This window comes from Myotis myotis, unplaced genomic scaffold, assembly GCF_014108235.1.
Source record: "Myotis myotis isolate mMyoMyo1 unplaced genomic scaffold, mMyoMyo1.p scaffold_m19_p_4, whole genome shotgun sequence".
In the NCBI taxonomy this organism is placed as follows: domain Eukaryota; kingdom Metazoa; phylum Chordata; class Mammalia; order Chiroptera; family Vespertilionidae; genus Myotis; species Myotis myotis.
Genome location: NW_023416346.1, coordinates 30,825,510 through 30,852,978, shown reverse-complemented (window position 1 = coordinate 30,852,978; position 27,469 = coordinate 30,825,510). Strand labels below are relative to the sequence as shown.

The 27,469-nt window shown below is 36.9% G+C and overlaps 1 protein-coding gene across 2 annotated transcripts in view; it reads left to right on the top strand.

Moving 5' to 3' along the window:
* The window catches only part of STK26 (serine/threonine kinase 26), a 57,253-nt gene that overhangs the window by 10,166 nt on the left and 19,618 nt on the right, over nt 1-27,469 (top strand). For both annotated transcript variants that reach the window (XM_036304561.1, XM_036304560.1), the window contains exon 3: nt 25,713-25,943. In XM_036304561.1, the coding sequence (XP_036160454.1) occupies nt 25,713-25,943 (231 nt within the window). The remainder of the gene's footprint in view (nt 1-25,712; nt 25,944-27,469) is intronic.

Genomic DNA, 27,469 nt, shown 5'->3' with positions numbered 1-27,469 from the left:
GCACACACAAGGTTCTTTCTATAACAGAAGTTTGAGTTAGGTGCTTATTGCCATGAACTGATAGGACCAAATTATAAAAGGCCTTGAATTCCAGACAGTTTATTTAATCCTGTCTACAACAAGGAGTTTTTCAGCAAGAAAGTAAACTTATGAGATCAATTTTTTTGTTTGTTTGTGTGTTTGTTTGTTTTTGGAGATTGCATTAGGCTTCCAACCCAACAGGCTAGGTTAGAGAAGTGGAAGGCTATATATATTATGCAAATATTGTAATGGCTCAGGCTGTAGAAATAAGGATTTTAATGTGGGGCAGTGATGGACAAACTTGAGCATACACAATTACCATCTAGAGCAGCGGTTCTCAACCTGTGGGTCGCAACCCCTCTCGGGGTCGAACAACCCTTTCACAGGGGTCGCCTAAGACCATTGGAAAACACATATATAGTTACATATTGTTTCTGTGATTAATCACTATGCTTTAATTATGTTCAATTTGTAACAATGAAATTGGGGATCACCACAACATGAGGAACTGTATTAAAGGGTTGCGGCATTAGGAAGGTTGAGAACCACTGACCTAGATGGTTTGTTAAAACAAAGATTGCCAGGCCCCAGATCTAGAATTTCTGATTCAGTAGGTTTGAAGTGGGGTCTTGAATTTGCATATTTTCTGAGTTCCCAGATGTTCTGCTGGTCTGAGGATCACTCTGAGCACCACTCAAGGAAGACTAACAGACCTTGGTGACTAATTCGATATGGAAAGGGGAGAAATTTGATGGAAGAGTAAAGACTCAAAGATATGGATGAGTTTGAAAGACAATTGGTTCATTTTTAGAAATGTTGACTTTTAAGTGCCACACATCCCAGCAGAAGTAATTAGTTACAGGTTTGTTCAAGAGTGAAGATCGATATTGGAGGTGCTGCATGGAAATAGATAGATGAAATTGTGAGAAATAAAAATAACATGATTTCTGCTCTAGCTGGTGTTTCTTAGTGGCTAAAATATTGGCACTCCCTTCCACTCTCTCTAAAATAAATAGATAAACAAATCCTATAAAATAAAAGCCTAATATGTAAATTGACTGAACAGTAGAAAACAGGCAGAACAATGGGTTGCTAGATGCACACTGACCACCAGGGGGCAGATGCTCAATGGAGGAGCTGCCCCCCTGCCTGCAGGCCCCAGGCCAGCCAAGGTGGGTGCTAGCAGGGGCCCCTCAGTTACCCCACTGATTGCTTCACAGATCGGCCCTGATCACTGGCCAGGCTAGGGACCCTACCCATGCACGAATTTCGTGGACTGGGCCTCTAGTAAATAAATAACATAACATAACGTGCTTTCCAATTATCATTCTAAGAGGCCAAGCTCAACATTGTGTTAAAGTCTACAACTTCCAAAATCTCGGTCACCCATCAACTTCTGTTTCTTTGATCCAGGTAGGTTTGAACACTTAGTAAATGCTCATATCTTCAAATGAAAACAGTTTTATTAAGAACATGAAATCTATTTGTGCTTAGAGTTATAAAAATGCAATTTGGCTAATATAAAATAAAATGTCAGTATCCTATATGCCAGTAAATGGCAATATTTCCTCCCAAGCATAGACATTTTTAAGACTTTTTTCCCCATTTTGATATATCGCCAATTTTTATTATTTATAATTCCTTTTCTTCATGCTGTTATTACTCGCCTCTCCCCCCTCCAAGTCCTGGACTTAATAACCCTGGACTGCTATTATGTGAAAACTACCCATTCACAGTAAAAACTTTGGAAAGTTGTGTTTACATATGTAAATTCCTGGAGAGGAGAGGAAGTTACTTCTGAACCATTAGGAAATATCAAGTCACTTCCTAAATGACCCTTTTGACTCCAGCTTCAGCTCTCTAAAATATTCTCCATATTATCAGATTAATGAATTACTGTTTTCCAACAGGTACCATGTAGAAGAGCTCAGAGCTTAGTTGAAACAAAGGATTAGGGCTGAAAATGACAAAAGCAAATAGGGCCTACTTAATGAGTTTGCCAACACCAAACAATGTGAACAAACTTGATTACCCACTTCATTCATCAGTCTTGGGCCTAAATCACTTTCAATTTCGAAAATGAACACACAACCAATAAAAACAAAATTAACCCTGATAATCAAAGGTTTGCCACCAATGAGGATGCTCAAAAGCATGTGCAGAAATGTACCTCTAGATTTTAAAGGATGTTTAATTATCATTAGAATAAATCCCTTGAGTCCCTAAGAGACTTTAGGGAATACAATTTGTTTGGGTGTAAAAATTCTGATATGTTTATTTTATATCTCTCACCGCTTATGTGGTAGCTGTCTGTTTTCCAGGATACATAATTACTGTTGTGACCCTTTTTTTTCATTATTCTGAGTGTTAGATTAAGTTTTTGTGGGAGAAAATTGATGGGGGTGTATATATATGCACACAAAATGTCCAGTTGACCCTTGAACAACATGGGAGTTAGGAGAACTGAATCCTGGTCAGTCAAAAGTCTGGGTATAACTATTGACACCCAAAAAACCTAACTTCAATCATCCCTTGGTATTTGTGAGGGATTGTTTCCAGAACCTCTGATGCAGATACTCAAATCCTCAGATGCTCAGGTCTCTTATATAAAATGGTGTAGAGCAGTGCATATAGAATGCATATAGTCAGCCCTTCACATCCGAAGATTCCCAACTGTGGATGGAAAATACTGTTTTGCATCATCTGTAGGTTGATTCCATGGATACAGAGGGCAGAGTGTATATTTATTAAAGAATATACATATAAATGGATCAGCACAGTTTTAACTAGTGTTCAAGAGTCAACTGTATATTGTGCATGAAATATATTTTATGTCTGAAGACACTTTTAATCTAATCAAGAAAATAAGGCTCAACGTTTGCCTATAGAGTTTTTAATCAACTCTATCAATTTTAGACATAATTTTTTAGTAGAAAAGTGAATTATAGTAATAAAAATGGGTAAAAGATAAGATGATCACGAAGTTAAAGAAGCAGAAAATTACAATTTGACAATGTCATTTAAGAAGGTCTTTATATAACAAGAATTCAGTAAAAATTATGTACTCAGTAAAAATTATGGTATCCATGGATTTGCTAAATATATTTTATTAGATAGAAAGTATATAGGATTCTTTACCCTTTTTAGGAATATTTACTCCAATGTAAATACACATATTTATATGTACCTTGGTCTAAATATGTAATAGCATTTTCAGGGTTTTATACATGTTGCATTTTTATCATGGCTAGTTCTTTCTGACTTTAATATATAAATTGTTATTATTCTTGAAAAAATTGGACTCACATCAGTCTTACTCTATACAGGATGCAGATAATGGGAAATTACTTTTAATAAAACTGAATAACACTGTTGAGCTATTTTAGTGAATTAGAATTTAATTGAACATTACATAGAATTATATTTTTCAAGATTCTCAATTTTCTGCTTAATTTCTCCCATATAGTAGCCTTACAGAATATCATTACATCAAAGGAACTGTTTTTGATACATATAAACCAATTTACCTGTTAGTATAATCAGTGGTATATGGGTATTATACAAATGACTCATAGTTAACGGAAACTTGTGATCATTGTCTAAGCTCTTATTTTAAAGCTAATATTGTCATAGGTATGTTATACTGTTTATTCTAAGGTGATAGAGAATGGGAGGGATGGGGAATTAAATTCTCCTACAGTGACGAAATCTTGTATCCAGAAAGCTGCTTTAAAAAAACACAAAACCTATTTCTTTATGAAAAAAAATGGTGACTGTCACTGAAAGATCTTTTTTTACTGTGTAACAGGCTTCCCAAAGGACACATAAAATGAAAACGTGGGGTTTGAGTAGTTAAACAATGAGTCAATTTTGAGGTTTTCGCATAGGTGACACCTCCATGGTCATCTTTTTGGACTGTGATTTCTGGTAATAGCAAGTGAAAAAAACTACTCCTGCTGTTGCTATGGATCTTCTATCTGGTGAAGTTTAGGCATCATTTTGGAGGCTGCAGTGTAAACCCTGCTTAGGGAAGGTAGAATTTCATGATACCAGAGGATTACTGCTGCCTCATGAGCAAACAGAAAATGTAGGTGAGGGAAAAGGTGTTGGACTCTGGAAGAAGAGAAAGACAGTATTTCCAAGGAAGGAGAAAAGTAGTATTTTGCTTTAAAGGTTTGAGAATTCTATTTTTTTAGAATGGGAAATTTCTCTACTTTCTGCAGAGAGGAGAAAAAGCTAACAGAAAAGGAAATTGGGGAGGTAATAGTAATTTATTTCTTCTTATGACTTCTGTGATAAGAATTATGTGTACATAATTGCTTTGTTATGGCAAGAAAATGTCTGTAAAGAGTATATTTGGTTGAGAGAAAGCTTGTGAAAGAGCAGGGGAAAGAGCTGACATCATAGGAATGGTGATTTCAGCTGCTTTTCTGTTTAAGATGTGCAATTTTGGTGGCATGTGTACAGGGCCAATAAATTGTTTCTAGATACTTGGAGTCATTTTGGGTGGCCTTTTTTTTCTCTGTAGGCAAAAGGAATACTTTCCATTAACAAGGAAAAGTGCCCGCTTATCACTGGATTACATTTGGCTAATTTAGACTGTTATTGGGGGAGGGAGGTTAAAGGGAAGAAATTGTTCTTCCATATAACTGGACTTATTATTATTGTTACTTTTCCAATAGGTTCTAGCCTTAAAATTCTTTCTCAGGAAATGATTAAAACAGTTCTTTGGAGCCATCAATGCTGAGTAGTATCTCAGATTTACTTTAAAATAAGTTTGCTTAATGACTTTTTAGCACTATTTGATTTATGTCTTGGCTGAGAGAGGAGTTCTAAGTGGTATGCTGTCCAGTTACTTTTTTCTAATAACACTTATGGATACTAAATACTGTATTACTTCTGTTGTTGGCTTTTGACTTTCCAGTAATTTAAAAGATATCAATGTCTTCAGACTTAAAAAACAAGCATTATTTTCTGCTCAGGGATTACAGCCCCCTGCCCACATTCCAAGATAGAGATAGCTCGCTCCTGTTGTCCATTCACAAGCCTGGGTTCTTTGGGAGGGTCAACTTATATAACTTAAAAGTATTTTAATTTGATTACTCTTTTGTGTACCTTTTATTACAGTATGCCATGCAGTTATAATGTTTGATTCTGAATGAAAGATGAAGCACAGTTTTGGACAATTTTTAAAAACTCCTGTAACTGAAAAGATGATCTGTATATTGTGAAAGAATAATCTTATTTAATATGGCCAAGTGGTTCCAGAGCTTGATAATTTAATTATTTTTCCTGGTAGGCCACTAAATTGTTTTCTCCTGACTACTAGAATGCAGAATGAAGTGTGTTTTGTTGCTCTATACCAGTGGTCGGCAAACTGCGGCCCCTTGAGTGTGGCTCTTCCACAAAATACCACGTGCAGGCGCGCATGTACAGTGCGATTGAAACTTCGTGGCCACACTCAAGGGGCCAAAGAGCCGCATGTGGCTCGCGAGCCGCAGTTTGCTGACCACTGCTATACTATGAAATAATGCCTGCATACATCTCCTCAAATGTAAAGTGAGGAGATTGTTTAGCTAACCTTTAAACTCTAAAACTAAGCCTTGAGTATTCCTCTAAGGCAGTGGTTCTCAACCTTCCTAATGCTGCGACCCTTTAATACAGTTCCTCATGTTGTGGTGACCCCCAACCATAAAATTATTTCCATTGCTACTTCATAACTGTAATTTTGCTACTGTTATGAATCATAATGTAAATATCTGATATGCAGGATGTATTTTCATTGTTACAAATTGAACATAATTAAAGCATAGTGATTAACCACAAAAAAATATGTAATTATATATGTTTTCCGATGGTCTTAGGCGACCCCTGTGAAAGGGTCATTTGACCCCCAAAGGGTCGCGACCCACAGGTTGGTGACCCACAGGTTGAGAACCGCTGCTCTAAGGAGTCTAAACTAGGCTGGTATTTATAAAAGATAAGGCACACATGACTATATATAAAAGTGATCAGGTATCCATTCCAAGCAAAGTTTGAATTATATGTAATTAATTTTATACTGAGGCAATGAATGTGTAATTACTTTACTACTACATGTAATTAATTTTCTACTAAGAGGCAGTAAGGCTATAACATTTGACTTATGCTTTAGACAAAAATGACAGTTCCTTGGAATCTTGGATTTTAACTCTTCCCTAATAAACTTTTGAATGCCTGTATTTTTTTACATAATAATGATCACCTTCCTCCAATAGTATTTTTGGAGCTTTGTTAATTAATGCAACCCTTTCTCAACCACAATTTTCATCTTAACCACAAAACAGAGAAAAGGATTTGATTTAATGTTTCTCAATTCTTTCAAGAAGGGCACAACTAAGACTATTCCAGATTCACTGAAGATGTTTATATATTATATACAATGGATTCCTTAGAGCACCAGACAGCAAACCATAGCCAAATCCTGCCTACCGCCTGTTTGTGTGTAGCCTATAAGCTAAGTATAGGGTTTTTTTTTTTACATTTTAAAGAGTTGTTTAGAAAGAAGAATATGTGACAGAGACCACAGACTGTAACTGGCCCACAAAGCCCAAGACATTTACTCTATGGCCCTTTAGAGAAAAAGTTTGCAGATCCCTGTCTTAAGGCATGGAACCTATTGAGAATTGCTGATCTAATGAAAAATGTATATTGGTCCCACTACTGTAATGCTTAATTCAAGGAGAGACTCCAGATTATAGTAAAGAGGTAGATATATTTTTGTTTGTTTTCTAGACATAAATTTTAATGGTTGAATTATATGGAAAGTTGTATTGGTAACTATAGTGAGTAGTAATTTGTGTGTATGTGTACAGATACATTTTAACATTTTTTGTAGTTTCTAAAGCAAGAAATAAGACTGGACAAATTTTATGCAGGAATATAAAGGAGGGCATTGATTGCTTTGATCACTATTTTAAATTAAAAGGCCATATATATTAGAGAAGGACAGTGACTAGAGACTGTTAAGTGTCAGATATAATCACATTTGTTTCCTCCTGGGCTGAATAAGTGTCTTCACCCTACAATTAACATCTCAGGTACCTTGTCAGCAGTAAAGAGAATAGTACTTAATCAAAAATTCATTAAAATTATGAGATCATAATGTGAAATAATCAGGCTCTACCAAATGCCACTTATCTACTTGATTTAGTGGGGAAAGTGCCATCAGCCATAAAATATATATTGGTAAATCAGAAAATTATGAAAGGAGAAAAAGGATAGCAGGTATTTATAATTAGCTACTACTGATTTCCTTTATCTTCATATTCAGTTAATCATGAAGTTCTATCAGTATTCTTCTCTGGAAAATGTCAGACATCATACCTTTTTTAAATCATGCTATTCTGTCCTTTGTCACTGTGTAGAGTCGAGGCAACATGCAGACATGATGCAGCTGCCTGAAATACAGACTTTATTTTTTCAGACTCCTCTAATGAAAGCTTTCAGTGGCTTCCTACTAGCCTGACCAGAAATTCCTAGGAAGGATGAATCAAGCCAGGCTACCGAGGTGGGCAGGAAAGGCATCACTGGCTAGCTGGACTGGCTTTGAGACTAGGTAAAAAGAAGAGAAAGGAAGGGAATGATATTAGCCAAGGCAAGAAAGGACAAAGGGAGTTCTAAGATTGTGTTTTTCAAAATGGTTATGGGTCCTTTTGGGGTGGACAGTGAGAATTTGTTTGCTGAATGGTACTTTCTCTCTGGTCAGGGCTGTGAATGATAGGGTATGTGATTTCCAGTTGTAGATCACAGATCTTTTCGGGTAGCACACTGTTCAAATCATTTTAATTACTTTGCATTGCTCATAATGCTTATTTTGGCTATGGCAATTCAAGAACTAATTAAGGAACTTGGTCATTTGTCTCCATCCTGAGATTACCTGTTTATCATTGTCCATCCCACACCCAGTTAGAAATCACTCATTATACAGTCAAAGAAATCCAAGTACCTTATGAGGGTCATTTCCAGTCCTAAAATCCTATGGTCTTTTAAAATTCTTAAACATTATATAGATTCTTTAAAAGAAAAAAATTCAGATTTTGTACCTATATTCACATTTGGTACTAAATGTTGATTATCCTTACAGTTTTGTTAAGTTGATTAGCAAATGAGCAAGGACTATAAATTTCAACTAATAAAGTATATCCGAGCCATAGTTTTGTGGAGAATATGTAAACAACCTTATATTCATAATGATATTTGTTAAAAATTAAAAGGTTCGCCCTAGCCAGTTTGTCTGAGTGGATAGAGCATCAGCCTGCAGACTGAAAGGTCCCAGGTTCAATTCCGGTCAAAGGCACATGCCCAGGTTGCGGGCTCGATCCCCAGTAGGGGGCATGCAGGAGGCAGCCAATCGATGATTCTCTCTCATCATTGATGTTTCTATCTCTCTCTCCCTCTCCCTTCCTCTCTGAAATCAATAAAAATATGTATTTTAAAAAAAGGTTCAACTCATATTAGTAGACTAGAGGCCCAGTGCACAAAAATTTGTGCACTCGGGGGGGGGGGGGGGTCCCTCAGCCCGGCCTGTGCCCTCTCGCAGTCTGGGACCCCTCGGGAGATAACGACCTGCTGGCTTAGGCCTGCTCCCGGGTGGCAGAGGGCAGGCCTAATCCCTAGGTGCAGCCCATGGTCGGGCTCAGAGCAGGGCCGATTGGGGAGTTGGGGTGCCGCCCCCTGTCATGCACAGAGCAGGGCGGATTGGGAGGTTGCGATGCCACCCTCAGTCACGCTCAGGGTAGGGCCGATTGGGGGGTTGGGGCACCACCCCCTGTCACACTCAAGGCAGGGTTGATGGGGAGGTTGCGGCGCCACCCCCGTCACACACAGAGCAGGGCCAATCAGAGGGTTGGGGCACTGCCCCCTGTCACTCACAGAGCAGGGCCCATCAGGGGGTTGGGGCGCCGCCACTGTCACACTCAGGGCAGGGCCAATGGGGAGGTTATGGCTCTACCCCATCACACACACAGCAGGGCCCGTGGGGTGGGGGGGTTGGGGCGCCACCCTCTATCACCCATTGAGCAGGGCCGATCAGGGGGTTGGGGCGCCGCCACTGTCACACTCGGGGTTGGGGCGCCGCCACTGTCACACTCAGGGCTGGGCCGATGGGCAGGTTATGGCTCTACCCCGTCACACACAGAGTAGGGCCTGTGGGGTGGGGAAGGTTGGGGCGCTGCACCCTGTCACACACAAAGCCGCAGGGCGATCGGGGGGTTGGGGAGCTCCCCCCTATCAGGCACAGAGCAGGGTCGATCAGGGGGTTGGGAAACTTTCCCCTGTCAGGAACAGAGCAGGGCCGATAGGGAGGTTGTGGCCCCGCCCCCTGTCACACACAGAGCCGCAGGGCAATCAGGGGGTTTGGGCGCTGCCCCCTGTCATGCTGATCCCAGTGCCGGGAGGCCTCACGGCTCCACTGATCCCGGTGCTGGGAGGCATATTACCCTTTTACTTTATAGAATAGAGGCCTGGTGCATGTGGGGGCTGGCTGGTTTGCCCTGAAGGGTGTCCTGGATCAGGGTGGGGGTCCCCACTGGGGTGCCTGGTCAGCCTGGATGAGGGGATGATGGCTGTTTGCAGCTGGTCACACACCCTTCAGGGTGGGGGTCCCCAATGGGGTGCCTGGCCAGTCTGGGTGAGGGGCTGAGGGCTGTTTTCAGGCTGGGACTGAAGCTCCCAACCACTCCTTTTTTCTTTTTTCTTTTTTTATTCTGGGCCAGCTTTAGCTCTGAGGCTTGGCTCCAGCTCTGAGGCCTCAGCTGCTGAAAGTAGGTGTCTGATTTGTTTAGGTTCTATAATCGAAACTCTGTATCAACTCCAGCTCTGAGATCCCAGCTAGCTGAAAGCAGGTTTCTGGGGTTTTGTTTAGCTTCTATATTTGTTACAATGTTCAAACTGCAGGCTCAGAGGCCGGCAAGGCAGGCGGGGAACGTTGGAGTCCTCCGTCACTGAAGCAAGCAAGCCTCATGTTCAGTTTAAGCTGCCTGGCTGCCGTCCGCCATCTTGGCTGGCAGTTAATTTGCATATCACCCTGATTAGCCAATGGGAAGGGTAGCTGTCGTACGCCAATTACCATGTTTCTCTTTTATTAGATAGGATATCTCATCATTTCAATAACATTTCTCCCTTTATTTGAACATTTAAGTTGTCAAATGTTGTGCTTTGGCAACATGAGTAGATTTCAGCAATATTAGCACAGATCAGTGGGAGTAAAAACTGGTGAATTTGTACCTTTAGGAATAGGGATTAGGATAGTCACAAGTGCTATTGACAATGAGGTGTAGGGTAGGATGGAGGTCAATTTGAGAAACTCCAGTTCAGGAAATGCTGGTGAACTTTGAGAGGAGATTAATTTACAACAAAAATAATAGTTATCTAAGCTGGAATTCTTTGGGAAAATGGAAATATGACAATATTTAGTACTCGCCCCCTCCCAATGAACTGATATTCCTTGTGCTTGTGCAAGGGAAAGGGAATAACAATAATAAAATCATCATTAGTGAGAATATTAAAAATCTAGCCCCTGTTGTGTTAATATAACACATTTTTTCAGGTAAGCTTATTTCTCATATATGTTCGGTGCATCATGGTTCTGAGTGCAGAGCTAACTTTTATTCCCATTAGTAGTAGTAGTACTTCTTAGCTTAGGGTTTCAGGTTCAACTATTGCGTGCGCGTGCACACACCCACATATCCCTTTTTACTTGGTTTCTGAGTTAATTCTTGTTTATTATTTTACTGTTTCAAACCTCTTAAAGAAGCATTATTTTTTAACCGTGCACTCATATGCACACATAAACAGACACTCTGATGATATTTTTCACTTTTGAAAAATGAAAAGTAGATTGTTGAAAATATTAGAGACCATTCTTTTAGAATAATCTATAATCTCCTCTTTGCTCCATTATTAGTCTTTGCCAAGATTAAAATTGTTTGCTATTGATCACATCATGCCAACACTATCATTTTCTTGGGATCATAGAATGTTAAAGCCAGCAGAACCCAAGAGATAATTTTCCTTAGTCCTAAGATTCCATTCAGTAACTCCTTGCAAATACTATTTGATTAAATTTGTTCAAAGTATAGATTTGATTAAAGAGGGAAATTATACTGCAGCCACTTTCTCATTAAGAATGCAAAGGTAAGTCTATGTAAAATCCCACTTTTTCAATCAGTGTTAATTTTCTAAAAGAACTCATGGTGTTAATAATTTAGTGCTGTGCTTACAAGCTTCAAATCTATTGATTTTAATTGGAGTTCTGCATCTAGAAGGAAGATGGGCAGTGAAAAAAATCAATTTTGTTTCAATCCAATGCATTTTAATAAGTGAGCTAAAGATTCACCATAACATTATCTGTGATAGTTCGATATTTGCTATTAGGGGTCTCTGCTTTAGATTCTCTACAAAGGTATTTATTTCTGAAAGTACTGGAATGACATCCTTTAATGACATCCTCCAGTATGGATAGCATAAAATCAAGCTCTCAGTGTCCATCATGTTAAAGTGCCCTATGTGGATTTGATTAAATAATGGCCTGAATAAATTAGGATACCTGTTTTATAATTTATATATTAGTAGAATCTTTGTCTTCCTTTCATTGTATGACCTTGCCCCCTTTCCAAATTAATATTTTATAGTTAGAACTTGTTATCAATCCCAGGTCATATTTATGTAACTTCCTGTCTAGTCAGAAATAATCCCTTTAATTTTAACATGAATGCTTATGGTTAAACCTGATCCCTGACTGAATTGTGGATTTCTATATGTGTTTAGCCCAACTAAATTGAAATGTAAAGCAGAGTGATACACAGACTGTGGCTCTTTGAGGCCTCTAATCTTTGCATTCGAGTATGAAATCATACTGGGTTCTACCACACAAAGAAGAGTCCTGTGGCTCTGGTTAATAATGATTGCAGATGTGCTTTCAAAATCAGATTTGCATATAGCACCGATATGCATCCTTGTGTTTATGGTTACTACCAACTCTCTTTTGGGTGTAGCTCCATATTATTTCAAGACCTGTTGTTCTCTGCACACTAAAGAGCTGGAGAATATTATGCTAGGTTAAATAAGCCAGTCAGAGAATGACAGGTACCATATGATTTCACTTATATGTAGAATCTAATGAACAATATAAACTAACAAACCAAATAGAAATAGACTCAGATACAGAGAACAGATTGACAGCTGTCAAAGGGGAGGAGTGATAGGGGTTGGTGAAAAAGATGAAGTGATTATGCCAAATAAAAAAAAAAAAAAACTCATAGAGAGACAACAGTATGATGGTTACCAGAGGAAAAGGGGAATGGAGGGAGGTAAAAGAGGTTAAAGGAGGGATAAATGATAATGGAAGGAGACTTGACTTGGGGTGGTGAACACACCATATAATATATAGAAAATGTATTATAGATTTGTACACCTGAAACCTATATAATTTTATTAATGTCACCCCAATAATTTTAATTTAAAAAGAGCTCTTCAAACCAGAGGAAAAAATATTTTAGAATATAATAGAAGTAATCCTGTTATTTGCATATTTTTAATATTTCCTACAACTTTTGTGATATCATACTATGTTAGTACAGTTTTGGTAATATTATACTTAAAATCCTTTTTTTCTTAAAATATTAATGTTTATTGCATGTAATATTATATTTAAGATCATTTTTCTTGAATAATTGGTGTTTATTGTGTGTAATATTATTATATTTAAAATCGTTTTTCTTGAGATATTAAAAAAGAGCTCTTCAGTAGAAAGAAAAAAAATCTCAAAGTTGTCACTTTGGAAAGTTTTTATTATGTCAATCACACATGAGAAAGGGTACTGACTTAGAATTTCATACCTATTTTAATATCCTTTGGTTTATTGAATGTAATCTCCCTTGCACCAAAAGTCGGAAATCAAATAATAAATGAAAGGACAACCTCATGTCAATGACTTCATCTGAGGAAGGCCTCCAGGTAAACACCCAGCATATATCCAACCCACAGTATACAAAGTACTATACTGGGTCCTGTAGTGCTCAGGGTAGGTGGTGCTTAGTAAGAGAGAGCCCCATCCTTAATGAGCTTACTCATTAGAAAATAGAAAAAAAACATGGAAAGGTCATGGCAATTAAATAGAATTCAAGGATAATAAAATGTGTACTGTAATAGAAGTTAAAGCAAAAGGCTGTGGGAGGGCAGAAGAAGAAGCAATTGACTCTGTTTTGGTGATCAGCTTCCCCTTCGGAGTTGGAGAGGTATTTTTTTTTAAAATATATTTTATTGATTTTTTACAGAGAGGAAGGGAGAGAGACAGAGAGTTAGAAACGTTGATGAGAGAGAAACATCAATCAGCTGCCTCCTGCACATCTCCTACTGGGGACGTGCCCGCAACCCAGGTACATGCCCTTGACCGGAATCGAACCTGGGACCCCTCAGTCCGCAAGCCGGCGCTCTATCCACTGAGCCAAACCGGTTTTGGCGAGAGGTATTTTTTTAAATACTATTTGTAATACCTTAAACAATAAATAAACTTATTAATTAATTAATTAATTAATTTAAAAATAGGGATGAAGAATTTTCAGAGATGGAGGAGAGATAGAGTTATTGTCGATGGAGAAAATGGCATGACCCAAAGGCTCAAAAGTAAAAAAGTAGAATTGTTCTCCAGTGGAACATTGCATTTAAGTTTGAATGACTAACTACTACTCACTGAAGCCTTGGGTTGGATATATGGTTAAGACATCCCTGAAATTTCCCCTTTGGACACTTAATTGTTGGATGTTGTGCTTCTGTATATGGTCAGATATAAACCAGGTTACTTTCTGAATGCTACTTTACTTTCTTTATGAATTTACTTTACAATTGAAGGAGAAGGAGACTAATAGAAGCTTAGGCTCTGTATAAGCTAAACTCTGGCTCCCCTTGACTTCCTTGCAGCAGCCATTCATATAATGGAACATGGCCAGTATGAGGGGGGAGAGGTCATTTTGGACAGTACTCATTCTGATGCTCTTTTTCCATCCTTGGCTTCTGAGCCTGCTTCACTATAGTATCAGAGAATTGGGACTTGAGTGCAGTCAACTAGTGATTCTGAATTTCTTACTTGAACAATGAGGTAGTATGTACTTTTTAATTTGAACCATTGTATTCCACTATGGAATTGGCCTTGTGGTCAATGCCAGTTCATCCCTCACCTTAATGATTGCTTCAGAAATAGAATTGGCAGTTGCTAGTGATACAAGCAGGGGAGCAAAGGATCTTGGTTTCTAATACTTCACAAATTCACAGTGCGAGAATAGTAGATCGTTTAGACTAGAGATCATTGATACCACCTCTCTCCCTCATCATACTGATGGTGAAGTTGACATTTAATCACTGATTTCTTCTCATTTCTGGGATAAGCAAAATCAAGCAAATTTTGCCTGACTTCACTCTTCTTTAACCTCCGTAATACATATGAGAAACTAGGCCTCCTTTTTTGTTTGGAATGGTTATAAGGTCATAGAGAAGTAAGTTAAATGATGCAATGGAATTTGCATCCAGCATTTATTGTGATGATAGCCCTGACTTTTGGTTTATTGAGAGAAGAATGTGGTTGTTTACAGGATGTTTCCTTCCCCTTCCCCATGGATATAATTAAAGGTTTAGTCAAAAAGACAAAATTAGTTATTTCCTTTAAGAGGTCTTAGATACAAAGATAATTTACATGGCTAAATAAAATAATCTGACATTTCTACTTTCAATTAAAATAACAGGAATTTAAAGATCTATCTGGGAAATGGAGCTAGTGAAAGTGCTGCCTATTATGATGTGGTTTCTTGCTTAAGGATTTCTAAGGTGGAGGCTTTTATGGTTAAATTCCTTATTATCCTGCCTGTATTTCATTTTCTGTAGAAAAATATAGTATGTGTAAAGTGATAATAGAATCAAAAAAATGTTCCATTCTTCTTTACTGGATTATAAATTGAACTATTTTACAAAAATATATAAAGAAATGCATTCTTCACATCCCAGAATGTGTCCCACTTACTTCATTGCCCCCCCACATCCCCCCCCCCATCTGATCTGAGCTTGGGTAAACAGAAGAATCCAAGTTAGGAGACAGAGGAAGTACTTCTCTTATCCTGAGTAGGAGGATTTAATATGAAGAATATTACCAATTATTCTTTTGTTCTTAAGGATGAAGTAGACTCAAAATAATGAATCAGGAGAAACTCCTCAAAATGCTCTTATTCATACAGCTATGTCAAAATCTTTGTAATAAATTTAATGATGTTATCCTTTACTAAAACATTTGCATTCTAAGTACTTTTGCTAATGTGCATTTAAAAATAGGAATAATAAAGAGATGAAAAAGTACTTATAAATTTAATTTTATTTCTGCCTTATAAACACATTTTTTTGTTGCTATGCACAATACTGCTGAAAGTTTACACTGCCTTCAGAGTAGAAAAGAATACTGTGTGAGACTTTTGAATTTATGCTTTACTATGAAGACCGGAGCTATCTTGATGCTGCCTCATCCATCGCAAAACTGTCTTTTAAGTGAGTGAATAAAGACAGGAACTCAACTGTGAGTTGATAAAACTATCTGATTACCAGAAGGAAACATGAGGCTGTTGTAACTACATTTCATTGCATAGACATAAAATGAGACAGTTTGACTTCTACTTTATGTTTCAAAAGCAAGATATAATAACCTTTGAGAGATATTTAAAAATGTGAGTATGCCATGAAATAGGTAAATAAGATATTTATTTTATTGTGCTTAGATAAATATTTTGAGCTCTCATGAACATGGAAATACAAAAAAAAAAAAAACCGACAACTTAAAGAAAGTTGATTACAAGCCAAATTCTTCATATTTAATTTTGAAACATGTACAGACCTCCTTGATTTTTATCTTAAGTTTTATTTTATTATATGCAAAATATAGTGAGGCTACATATTTTATTTCAGAAATATGAATCACAGAGGTCTCTTAAGAATCCATAAAATTTTATCACATACTTGTAATATGAACATGAGGTTGTATAAAGTAGAGAATTACTCTTCTAATATCACATTTTTCAAAAGTTTAGAAAAACTAATGAGTTTTTTCATGTTTCTCATTAAAAAAATCTGAGTATTCACTTGGTCCTTTGAACAATTCTTTGCTTATATAAAACCTGCTACATAAATATTTTATTCTTGTAAAATTTGACCAATTTGAGGGTCTTTTTTTTAAGAACAGAACTGAAAATCTTAGTGTTAAGGGTTACTGAAGTCTACAGTAAATCACTGATGAAGCTGGAATTAGAGCTATTGGCTTCTGGACATTGGATCCTATGGGAATTATGGTGTGGAATACCATCCCTTCCTTGCCTCCCATATTCTAAAAATTAGCCCATGCCAGTCTAGTTATTGACATGGAAAAAAATGGACCGAGTACAGTAACCTTGACAAAAAGTCAAGATACCATATAGCTGACTTCTCTGTAAGACTGTAATATGAAATATTTGGTAATTGTGCAAATAAACAAGGACCAACCAATCACATAGTGGTTCAATAATTGTAAGTAATGGTATCATTCAAAGAATAGGAAAAGTCCTTTTCTACGTTTTTTCAAAATTTTATGTTTCAAATTTTTAAATTCTTGAGATGTAGGGCTATTTCTAAGTAGACATTTGAGCAGTCGTTGATTTGTTTATGATAGAAAATAATTTTGGTTTTATAGAAAAAGAATATCATTTAAGTTACAAATTAACCCAAGCTGTAGTGATTCCTTAAAAGTAAGAAATCCTAGATTCAAGTTTGAGCTTTGCCACTAATGAACCACTTTAGAACCTTGAACAATTTATAACCTCTCTAGGCTACAGGTCTTACTTTTTTTCACTATAAAAATAAATTTTGTATCATGTTTGCTAAGTACCTGTTTATCTCAAAGAGTCTATAATTCTTTTAATTCCAGGATTTATTTTTCCCTCCATTACCTTTCCCTACTTCTACCATTATTTTGACATAAATAGCTTTAAATTTCATAGTTTCCACTTGGTAGTATAAGCCTAGGACACAGCAGGCACACAATAAATGCTTTTTGTTGGTGGTGGTGATAAGGAATTGGATCAAATGACCTAAATTTCCTTCTAACTCTAAAAGCCTGGGACTGTTATAGTTCTATCCAGGGAGAACTCAGTTGTGCTTGGATCATATAAAATACTTTAAAAAGTTATTATCCTGCAATCTTGAATACAAGCAGTGCTGAGAGGTATATGTCTGTTGATTTTAACCTTTGTTTTTCTTCTGGCAGTATCTTGATTAGGAAGCACTCAACAGACTTATAAGGCAGTGTTCATAGGGCAATTGAACAATCTTAACATAGGTAATCATAATAGAACTAATTGAATTTGAGGCTCATGGCATCACTAGAGAATGACTTTTATCTATATGCATTCTACTTGTTAGATGGCAGGTAATAATATAGACATGGAAGTAATCCAGAAAAGTATTTTCTCTCTATCTTGCAAGAACTAATCTGAGTAATTTAAATACTATGTAGTTAACTGGGTGTCTCAAGGTTTTAGTACATTGTTAGGATAAGGTTTTTAATTGCTCTCCATGATTGTCAGGGCATCCTGAGTTCATTGCAGGTTACCCCTGTTGTTACCTCTTGAGAATTAAAATAGATAAGAGGTCTTCCTTTCTAAGGTTTGATGTCATTAGCACATTTTTTGCTCATTATTTCCTGTATACCCCTCCTCATCAGTGAGTCACTGGTAGGCCTTTACACATAATCAGTCTTTGTAAAAATGCAAACAGTGCCTTATAGCCAAGAACATTCATAGAATGGGTTTTATCAAGGTAGGAAGGCTATAGGAAAATGTAGTTTGAGGTCAGCCTTGCTCAGCTTGGTTCATAGTTCTGCAAGGTTCTTTGGAACACCTGAGGTCAACTCTTTCTGGTCAAATCCTCTGAGAAATCTACCCCTCTTCCCTAAATCTATTATGTTTTCACTCTCAGCTCCAGACTAGAAGTCTGGCTAAACTACCTCAGATTCAAAGAAACTAGATTTGTTACATTTTGTTCTTGCCATCCTTTGGCTCTCCGGGTCTCCATTCTGCTTAGAACCCCAGGGAGAATTCTAACTCTGTCTACGTTTTCTTGTTTCTCCTGATTGCCTATTCTTAATGCCTCCTGATGGGGTTCAGGACAGGCTACCTCAAAGTATGGAACCATGGCATATTGGATATTTTAAACTGAAGGAGTTTGAGAAAATGACAGAAGAAAGATTACTTTGACTTATTCTCCCACACCACCCTCCCCACATGCTCCCTGCTTTTCTTCCTGAAACTGGTCTTAAGGCCCTCTGTGAGAGGTACTCTCCCTATACCAGGAGGAAAGAAGCATCCATATCTCAAAAGACAGGTGGACACCAGGAAGAATCTGAACAAAGAGGCCTTGCTAAGTTTCCCTCAGTTTATGACACTTAGCTCACATCTTTCTACAACTTTCCAGTCTTCATCAAACCTAGCAAAAACACACAGGTTTAACCATTTCTTAAGTCTTTATTTCCTTATGGAGGCTCTGGTGTCATGTAAAACTTATATTAAATAGATTTATATACTTTTCTTCTGTTCATCTGTCTTTGTCAGTTTAATGTTCAGATCCAACCAGGGAAACTAATAGGGTTGAGGAGACCTTTTTTTTTTTTTCTCCCTTACATCACTCTCCACAGTTTGTACCCATTTTTTACTAGCTGACTAGAACTAAACTTTTACTCTTTGTCAATGTTGACTGTTAACTCAAAACTATCATCCGTTAAATCTTAACACGTTAAGCGCCGCCCCCCCCCCCCCCCCCGTTTTGTCTTCTGGACGGAAAGTATAGTGTCAGTCACTGGAGACTGACAGGGCGTTTAACGTGTTAAGCTATTATGCTGGGTTTAAAAAAAAAAGTTCAAGAGTCCTTGCTGGCTTGGCTCAGTGGATAGAGCATCAGCCTGTGGACTGAAGGATCCTGGGATCGATTCCAGTCAAGGGCACATGCCCAGGTTGCGGGCTCCATCCTCAGTGGGGGGCATGCAGGAGGCAGCTGATCAATGGTTCTCTCTCATCATTGATGTTTCTATCTCTCTCTCCCTCTCCCTTCCTCTCTGAAATCAATTAATTTTTTTTAAAGTTCAAGAGTACATATACAAAATGTAGAGAACACATTGTATATGTTTTGGTAAATTATTGTTTCTTGTTTTATTTGAGGGTGATTTTAGAGATGTGTCCATATAAGAAGTATTGAAGACCTAATTTTTAAAATATAGGTACATATATGTAAATATTAAAGTGTTCTTGGTTTTATTTTAATTTCCAAGTTGTCCTCTTAGCATTCAAAGTTAGAAGAGAGCCATAGGCTTGCCTGGGAAAAAATAGTGGTAAGGAGTTCCATATAATCAAGGATACAAATTCAAGATCTGTCTGCTTACTGGTTCCCAAATGCTAATCTTAAAACTGGGGCTAAAATGAATATATGGAAAATAGTTTGGAGTACTTTTTAAAAACATACTGATTGCTGGGCCCAATTTCAGAGATTCTGAATCAGTAGTTTTAGAATGAGACCTAGGTATCTGCATTTTAAAAGTTGTATTGGTGATTCTCACGTGCAGCCAGGACTGGAGGGCACTTAGAGAACCTTCAAAAGTTCTCCCACCCGCTGATTCTGTGTTTTAAGTATGCAAGTAGTCTTCTTTCATCTGCCCCTGACTTTACACAGGAGACAAACAGAATGATCACCTTATGTTTTTTCCCTTTTGGACTTCCTAAGAGCATTTCCATACTAAAAGGTTATTGTTATCATTGTTGTTTTGTTAATAGTAATGATACCTCTGCTTCAGACTTAAATTTGTAACAGTGTGCTTATAGCTGAAGAGATCAATTTCAAGCAAAGGAAAGATAAAGACAGTCAAAGAATAATAATGTTCTGAGGTGGATATGTGAGATTTTTATTTTGACAGACCTGTGGGATTATTGGGTCAAATAAATCGGCTACCATTCATTGTAAATCAATACGACGTTAATTAGCCGTTTTTCCTATTTGCTGCTGCAGAACTTATAGCTCCTTCCTGAGCTACAGCTTTGAGAAGGTAATACAAATACAGATATAATAGTAAACTGCAATCTTGCAGTAGCTATAGAAAGATTTAGAAATTTTAATAGTCTTAAAAGAATATTTGATTTGAGTGGGAAGGAAGCTGACTAGACTTTCTTAGAGGCTCTGAAGAAGAGTAATGTGAACAAGATTGGACAGATCAAGAAACCATCAACAAAACAACAAGAAAGCCCACTGTATGGGAGAACATATTTGCCAATGTTATCTCCAATAATAGTTGGATCCAAAATTTTGAATCCAAAATTTATAGGGAACTCATAACAACTTAACAAAAGGAAGATAAACAATCCAAAAAAAGGGCAAAGGACCTAGATAGACACCTCTTTAAATACTTTTTGAAAGAGGATATACAGAAGGCCCAGAAACATATGAAAACATGCTCAAAGTCACTAATCATCTGAGAGATGCAAATCAAAACAAGAATGAGGTATCATCTCACACCTATCAGAATGGCTACCATTAACAAATCAACAAACAACTGGTGAGGATATGGAGAAAAAGGAACCTTCTTGCACTGCTGGTGGGAATGCAGATTGGTGCAGCCACTGTGGAAAACAGTACAGTGTTTCCTCAAAAAAATTAAAAATGGAACTTCCATTTGACCCAATAATCCCACTTCTAAGACTGTATCCCAAGAAAACAGAAACACCAATCAGAAAGGATATATGCACCCCTATGTTCATAGCAGCACAATTTACAATAGCTAAGATTTGGAAACAATCTAAATGCCCATTAGCAGATGAGTAGATTAGAAGAAAGTGGTATATCTACACAGTGGAGTACTATGCTGCTCTAAAAAAGAAGGAATTCTTACCATTTGCAGCAGCATGGATGGAACTGGAGAGCATTATGCTAAGCCAGTTAGAGAAAGATAAATATCACATGATCTCACTCATTTGTGGAATATAATGAACAACATAAACTGATGAACAAAAGTAGAACCAGAGACATAGAAGCATTGAACAGACTGTCCAATCTATGAGGGAAATTGGGAGGTGAGGGCGTCAGAGATCAACCAAAGGACTTGTATGTATGCATATGAGCATAACCAGTGGACACAGACAGTGGGGGCAGAGGCGGTGAGGGCATGTGCTGGGGGGGCGGGTAGCTGGGGAGAGGTCAATGGGGAAAAAGGGAGACTTGTGTAATACTTTAAACAATAAAGAATTTAAAAATAATAAATCATTAAGTATGCGTCCCCAGTAATAATTTAAAAAAAAAAGGATTGGACTAATCAGCTTCTATATATAGGTGGTTTTTAAATTGCATTACTTAAGATGTTTATCATTTATTTACTCGACTTTTGCCATTGCATCAAAAAGAGAAAGGAATCTATCTTTATATTAAGACTTAGGATACTTTGGTTTAAGAAGCTGGTGAGATGCTGAAGGGGGATTAGAATTTAGGTATTACCTACCCAAAATTCAGGAATTGGCAAATAGAGCAGAAATCTCTATCATCAGATAGTCAAGTAGGTGAGGTTATACTACTAGTGAAAACCTGTTTTCATTATTTCCTTTACTCTGTATGAGAAGTTTTAGTCTCCAAATAAAAAGTTGAGCCGAAACCGGTTTGGCTCAGTGAATAGAGCGTTGGCCTGTGGACTGAAAGGTCCCAGGTTTGATTCCGGTCAAGGGCATGTACCTGGGTTGCGGGCACATCCCCAGTGGGGAATGTGCAGGAGGCGGCTGATCGATGTTTCTCTCTCATCGATGTTTCTGACTCTCATCGATGTTTCTGACTCTCTATCTCTCTCCCTTCCTCTCTGTGAAAAATCAATAAAATATATTTTTAAAAAAAGTTGAAAGTACAAATATTGTATAAATGATGGATTTTTTCTTCAAGTTGGTATTTCTTGATTTAAAATCTTAAAGTATATTGACTAGTTTTAGGATTCACTTCAGAGCTTCTTTAAAATGCACAGTGTGACTTGATTTTTAAATCTTTGTTTTACACACTTTCAGGAACCCATTTATTATAGAAAGCAAGAATAGCTGTGTTCTCCCTGGGGTTGGTGTTTCAGTCAAATTCTTTTAAAACATGAGCTAGAAAGATTAGAATTATCAACATATTCAAAATGGCCATTTTACCCAAAGCAATATACAGATTTAATGCAATCCCCATCAAAATCCCAATGTCATATTTTAAAGAAATAGAACAATAAATAATCAGATTTGTATGGAACCACAAAAGACCCCAAATAGCCAAAGCAAACCTGAGAAAAAAGAACGAAGCTGGAGGTATCACACTACCTGACTTCAAATTATACTAGAGCTATAATAACCAAAACAGCATGGTATTGGCACAGAAACAGACACACAGATCAATGGAACAGCATAGAGAGCCCAGCTATAAAACCACATGTATATGGACAGATAATTTTCGACTAAGGAGCCGGAAACACACAATGGAGTAAAGATAGTCTCTTCAATAAATGGTGCTGGGAAAACTGGAAAGTCGCATGCAAACAAATGAAATTGGACTAGTTTGTCCCCATGTACAAAAATTAATTCAGAATGGACCAAAGATCTAAGTATAATACCCTAAAAAATAAGTTGCATAAAAGAAGATATAGGTACCAAATTTAATGGTCCCTAGTTGTAGAGAATATTTTATGAACTTGACCCCAAAGGCAAGGGAAGTAAAGGCAAAAATAAATGAATGGGGCTATTTCAAACTAAGAAGCTTCTGCACTGCAAAAGAAATGACAACAAAACAAAGGTGGCTCCAACAAAAGTTTAATTTCCAAAATATATAAAGAACTCATAAAACTCAACACCAAACAATCCAATCAAACAGTGGGCAGAGGACCTGAAAATACACCTCTCCCAAGAATACATGTGAACAGCCAACACATATATGACAAGATGTTTAACCTCATTAGCAGTTAGGTAAATGCAAATCAAAACTACAATGAGATGTTACATCACACCTATTAGAGTGGCCATTATCAACAAGACAAGCAATAACAAGTGTAGGGGAGGTTGTGGGAAAAGGGAACCCTTTTTCACTGCTGGTGGGAATGTAAACTGGTACAACCACTATAGAAAGCAGTCTGGCAATTTCTCAAAAAATTAAGAATAGAGATACCATATGGCCCAGAAACCCCTCTCCTGGGTATGTAAATCATGTATTCGAACATGTATCCATGTTCACTGTAGCATTATTCACGGTGGCCAGGACATGGAAACAACCAAAGTGTCCTGTGGTAGGGAACTGGATAAAGAATATGTGCTACATATACCCAATGGAATACTACTCAACCATAAGAAAGGATGAAATAGCACCATTTGCAACAACATGGGTGGACCTTGAGAACATTATGTTAAGTGAAGTAAGTCAGACAGAAAAAGCTAAGAACCATATGACTTCACTCATATGTGTGATATAAAACTGAAACTTATGAACACAAACAGCAGAGTGCTGGTTGGCAGAGGGAAGTGGGTGGGGAGAAAGGAGTCCTAATATGAGGTGACAGGAGAAGATTTGACTTTGGGTGATGGGCACATGGTGCAATATACAGATTTTATAACATAGAAACCCACACCTAAAACCTATATGATCATATTAACCAATGTCACCCCAATAAATTTAATTTTAAAACTATAAATAAAGAAATAAGATTAGGATTTAATACAACATTTTTTGTTATGTAGAGCATAAAATGTTCTCTACAACCAAGGTTAATCTACTTCCTAGTTGACAGTGTATCAGAAAGTACATACTATGCATTTTTTAATCATGGCATATTTCCAATTTTTAGATTTGTTTTATAGTTATGTCAGAAAGACTGAAAGCTTTTTTCCCTTATCTTTTCCCAAATCTACTGAATTTAGGAAGTAATAGGGTGGTGAACCTGTCACCAAGCTGTTTGACAAAGCTTTTGTTTTGTTTTGTTTTGTTTTTGCCACAAGGTACTGGAAAGACAAGAACCATCACCAAAAGTAGGAAGAGAGGGACCTTTGGTTTAGCTACTATGTAATAGTAATCACAATGAAGCACAATGTCTTGGTAAGAAAGAGAATACCAATGACATCAATAATGAGTAGCTTGCAACATCAAAGAGACTACTACATGGAAAGTGCAGCTTTTATAAATGGAAAATATCCAACCCAGGAAAATGTGGAAGTTTATAAAATAAGCAGGTCATGTGCAAACTGTATTTAAGCAGGTTGGAAAAAAGAAAAGTTGGTGAAAAAAATTTTAAGGCAATTATAAGTTTTCAAATTACTCAAAATTAGTTTACTGGAGTGCTAGTGGATATGTTTGGTCATAATGGTGCAGAGAACTTGATGAGAGAAAAAAGTAAACTTTAATGATCACTTTGTCCAATTAAAGAAGACATAAAGGAACATGCTAACTCTATAATTTTTTCCTCAAATTGATGACTTGATGGTAAAGTTGTAAATGAACAGATGATCTGGATCCAACTGTCAAATTAAATATAGATAGCTATCAGAACTAGCTAATATTCTCCTATATTTGAAGGATCTAAAAGTAAAGTTTTAGGTACAGAGTAATAAATCACTTCAATATAAATTAATAACATGCCTTTTGGGGAGGTTTGTAGATCTTGTGTTGTACTAGATTAGATGTACAGTATTAAGCAATATGAGTTTAAGTAGTCATATAAAGGTTGTCTAGTGGGCATAAAATTTTAGTTAAAAGTTGTAGATGATAAGATAAAGGATAATATTGAACCAGGAAAGGACAGTGATTTATAAATCTAAGTCATGCCTATACATTTATTAAAATATATGCTTGACTATAAATTTTATGTGGACTTACTCTGGATTGCCACTGTGAGATAAGTTGTGAAAGTTCAACATATTACCATTTCCTTATGAGCACTAGCAATTATGATGATAAAGGGGTAGAGTGTTATTTCAATCATTGATGAGAACAATGCATGTGGATAAGATCTGAAGTAAAGAAAAAAGTGAAAGGAGGACCTATGTAATGCTTTCAACAATAAAGATTTTTTTAAAACAAAAAAAAATGAGACTCGTAGATTCTTGAGTCTTTTGTGTTCTGTGTTGTTTACATGGTGGTTTAGAAGTGTAGGTGGGGCTGATTGAGTTTTCCAAGTTGGAGAGGTAAAAGGAGAATTAAAAGGTAACATATTGGTGGTGGAATGTTAGAATTTTTAATGATTCACCTACCTATAACTTAGCTTAAGAGTTCTCTCCGTATTGCTATCATAACATTAATGTGCAACCTATCTATAGCCAGCTGCTTTAGTCTAAAACATGTCTGGCCCTTTGGCAGGCTTCAGAGACAACATTTGTTGTATAGGATTGTTTATGGTAGCAGGATCAAGGAAGCTCAGTGCATGTGTGTGATCCAGTAGAATATGGACTAGCCCACCATTTGGAGTTACTGTTGTTCTAACAAAGCACATGTGAAGAGTCAAGGGAATTTGTATGCTTTAAAAAAATGTGTTAATGTCTTATATGATTTATTTTCCTTCATTTAAAAGAATTGATGCAAAACATTTGTGTTATTCCCTTTCTTTCTCTCCCTCCTCTTAGAATAATATAGCTGATCCAGAAGAACTGTTCACAAAATTAGAACGCATTGGAAAAGGCTCCTTTGGAGAAGTTTTCAAAGGAATTGATAACCGTACCCAGCAAGTGGTTGCTATTAAAATTATAGACCTTGAGGAAGCTGAAGATGAAATTGAAGACATTCAGCAAGAAATAACTGTTTTGAGTCAGTGTGACAGCTCATATGTAACAAAATACTATGGATCATATTTAAAGGTAATGTGTGTGCTGTATTATTTGTCATAATGTATTTTCATTATAAGTTTTTCTTTCTTTTTTTAAGTTCTTTTTTTTTTTTGAAATGTAATGTCTTAAATTAGGATTTGGCAGTCTTTAGCTTCCAGGCAGAATCCAGCCCCATTTATAGTGCCAAATAGAATTTGTATAGATCTAGCAGCTGTATCTTCAATGCATCCCAGTACTCAGCTGCATCATTTTTCCCACACCTGAACCTTTGGATTGATGGAGGAGCAGAAATGCAGCTGGTCCTTGAGACATATCCTTTGTTAAGAAAGAACTTTCCCCCAGTGCTTTCACACATTATTCTCAGTGGTCCGGTCTGTCTCAACTTCAGAATTTATAGAATATGTAAGTCTGTAACTTATTCCATTGAGGTTTGGTCATTATTTATACACCTCTCTCTCCCTCCAGATTGTGAGCTCTGTGATGGAGGGAGATTAGCTCAACTAGTCTTGGTTTTTACATCACTTAGCACAGGGCATGGCACATCTTATGCAAGTGATAAATATTGGTTTAAATGAAATTAAAATGAATAATATCTGTTCCCTCCTACACCCGTCCAAAAAAATGGGTTTTTAGTTTCTAGGATCGTGGAATTAGCAGACACCTAAAATTCCAGCAGATGGAGATGTTACTGCATAACAGAAAACTCTTTAGTTAGTAAATCCACAAGTTCCTGGGTTCCAGAGGTAGTTCAATTTGTGTCTATTGCATGTGAAGCATAAATACAAAAATAGCTTAGGTTAGAGTTTAAATTATGTTAAAATTAAAATTTATTTTCCTAGTGTTGAAATTTTTCAATGGAAGGCACTATTAGTTAGATCTTTGCTTTTTAGGGTTTACATGGGGTGGGTGAGGGTTTGTTTTGTTCAATTTTTTTTCTTTATTTATTTCTAGGCCAAAAGGGGTATGTTTATAACTTCTCAAGCTGTTGACCTGCATAAAAATTAATGCTATATTTTTATGTTCTGCTGACCAAATAAGCCCTAGGATAACCTATCTAAAGATACAGAAATTCATCAACAATTTCCCTGCCTTTTTACAAAGTTTGATTTATTCTAATATTACAAGAATTAGATGAATGTGCAAAGAATGCATAGTAGAATGAATCATTAAACAGCCAAATAGTCACTATGTATTATACATTTTACTAGGTGCTAGCTATAAAAATGAACAACTCACCACTGCCATTAAGGAGCTCACCATCCCATATTGCACTAAAAAGGGGCCAATTTTGTTATTAAGTATGTACAAGGTACAAGTAGAGCACAAATAAGCAAGTAGTCACTTCTATCCTTTTTTTGGAGGGGAGGGTGAAGGCTTCAAGAAAGGCTTCCAAGAAAAGGTGTTTCTGCTTGCAATTTCTGTTCAATTTACTTCTTACAGTGAGCCATTACTCCATTTTACTATGTAAATAATTATATAGGAAGCTTATTTAGTGGTAATATTCTTTTTTAGTAATCCTAGGGACACTCAATCTCGTAGTTTTATGTCTCCCTTCT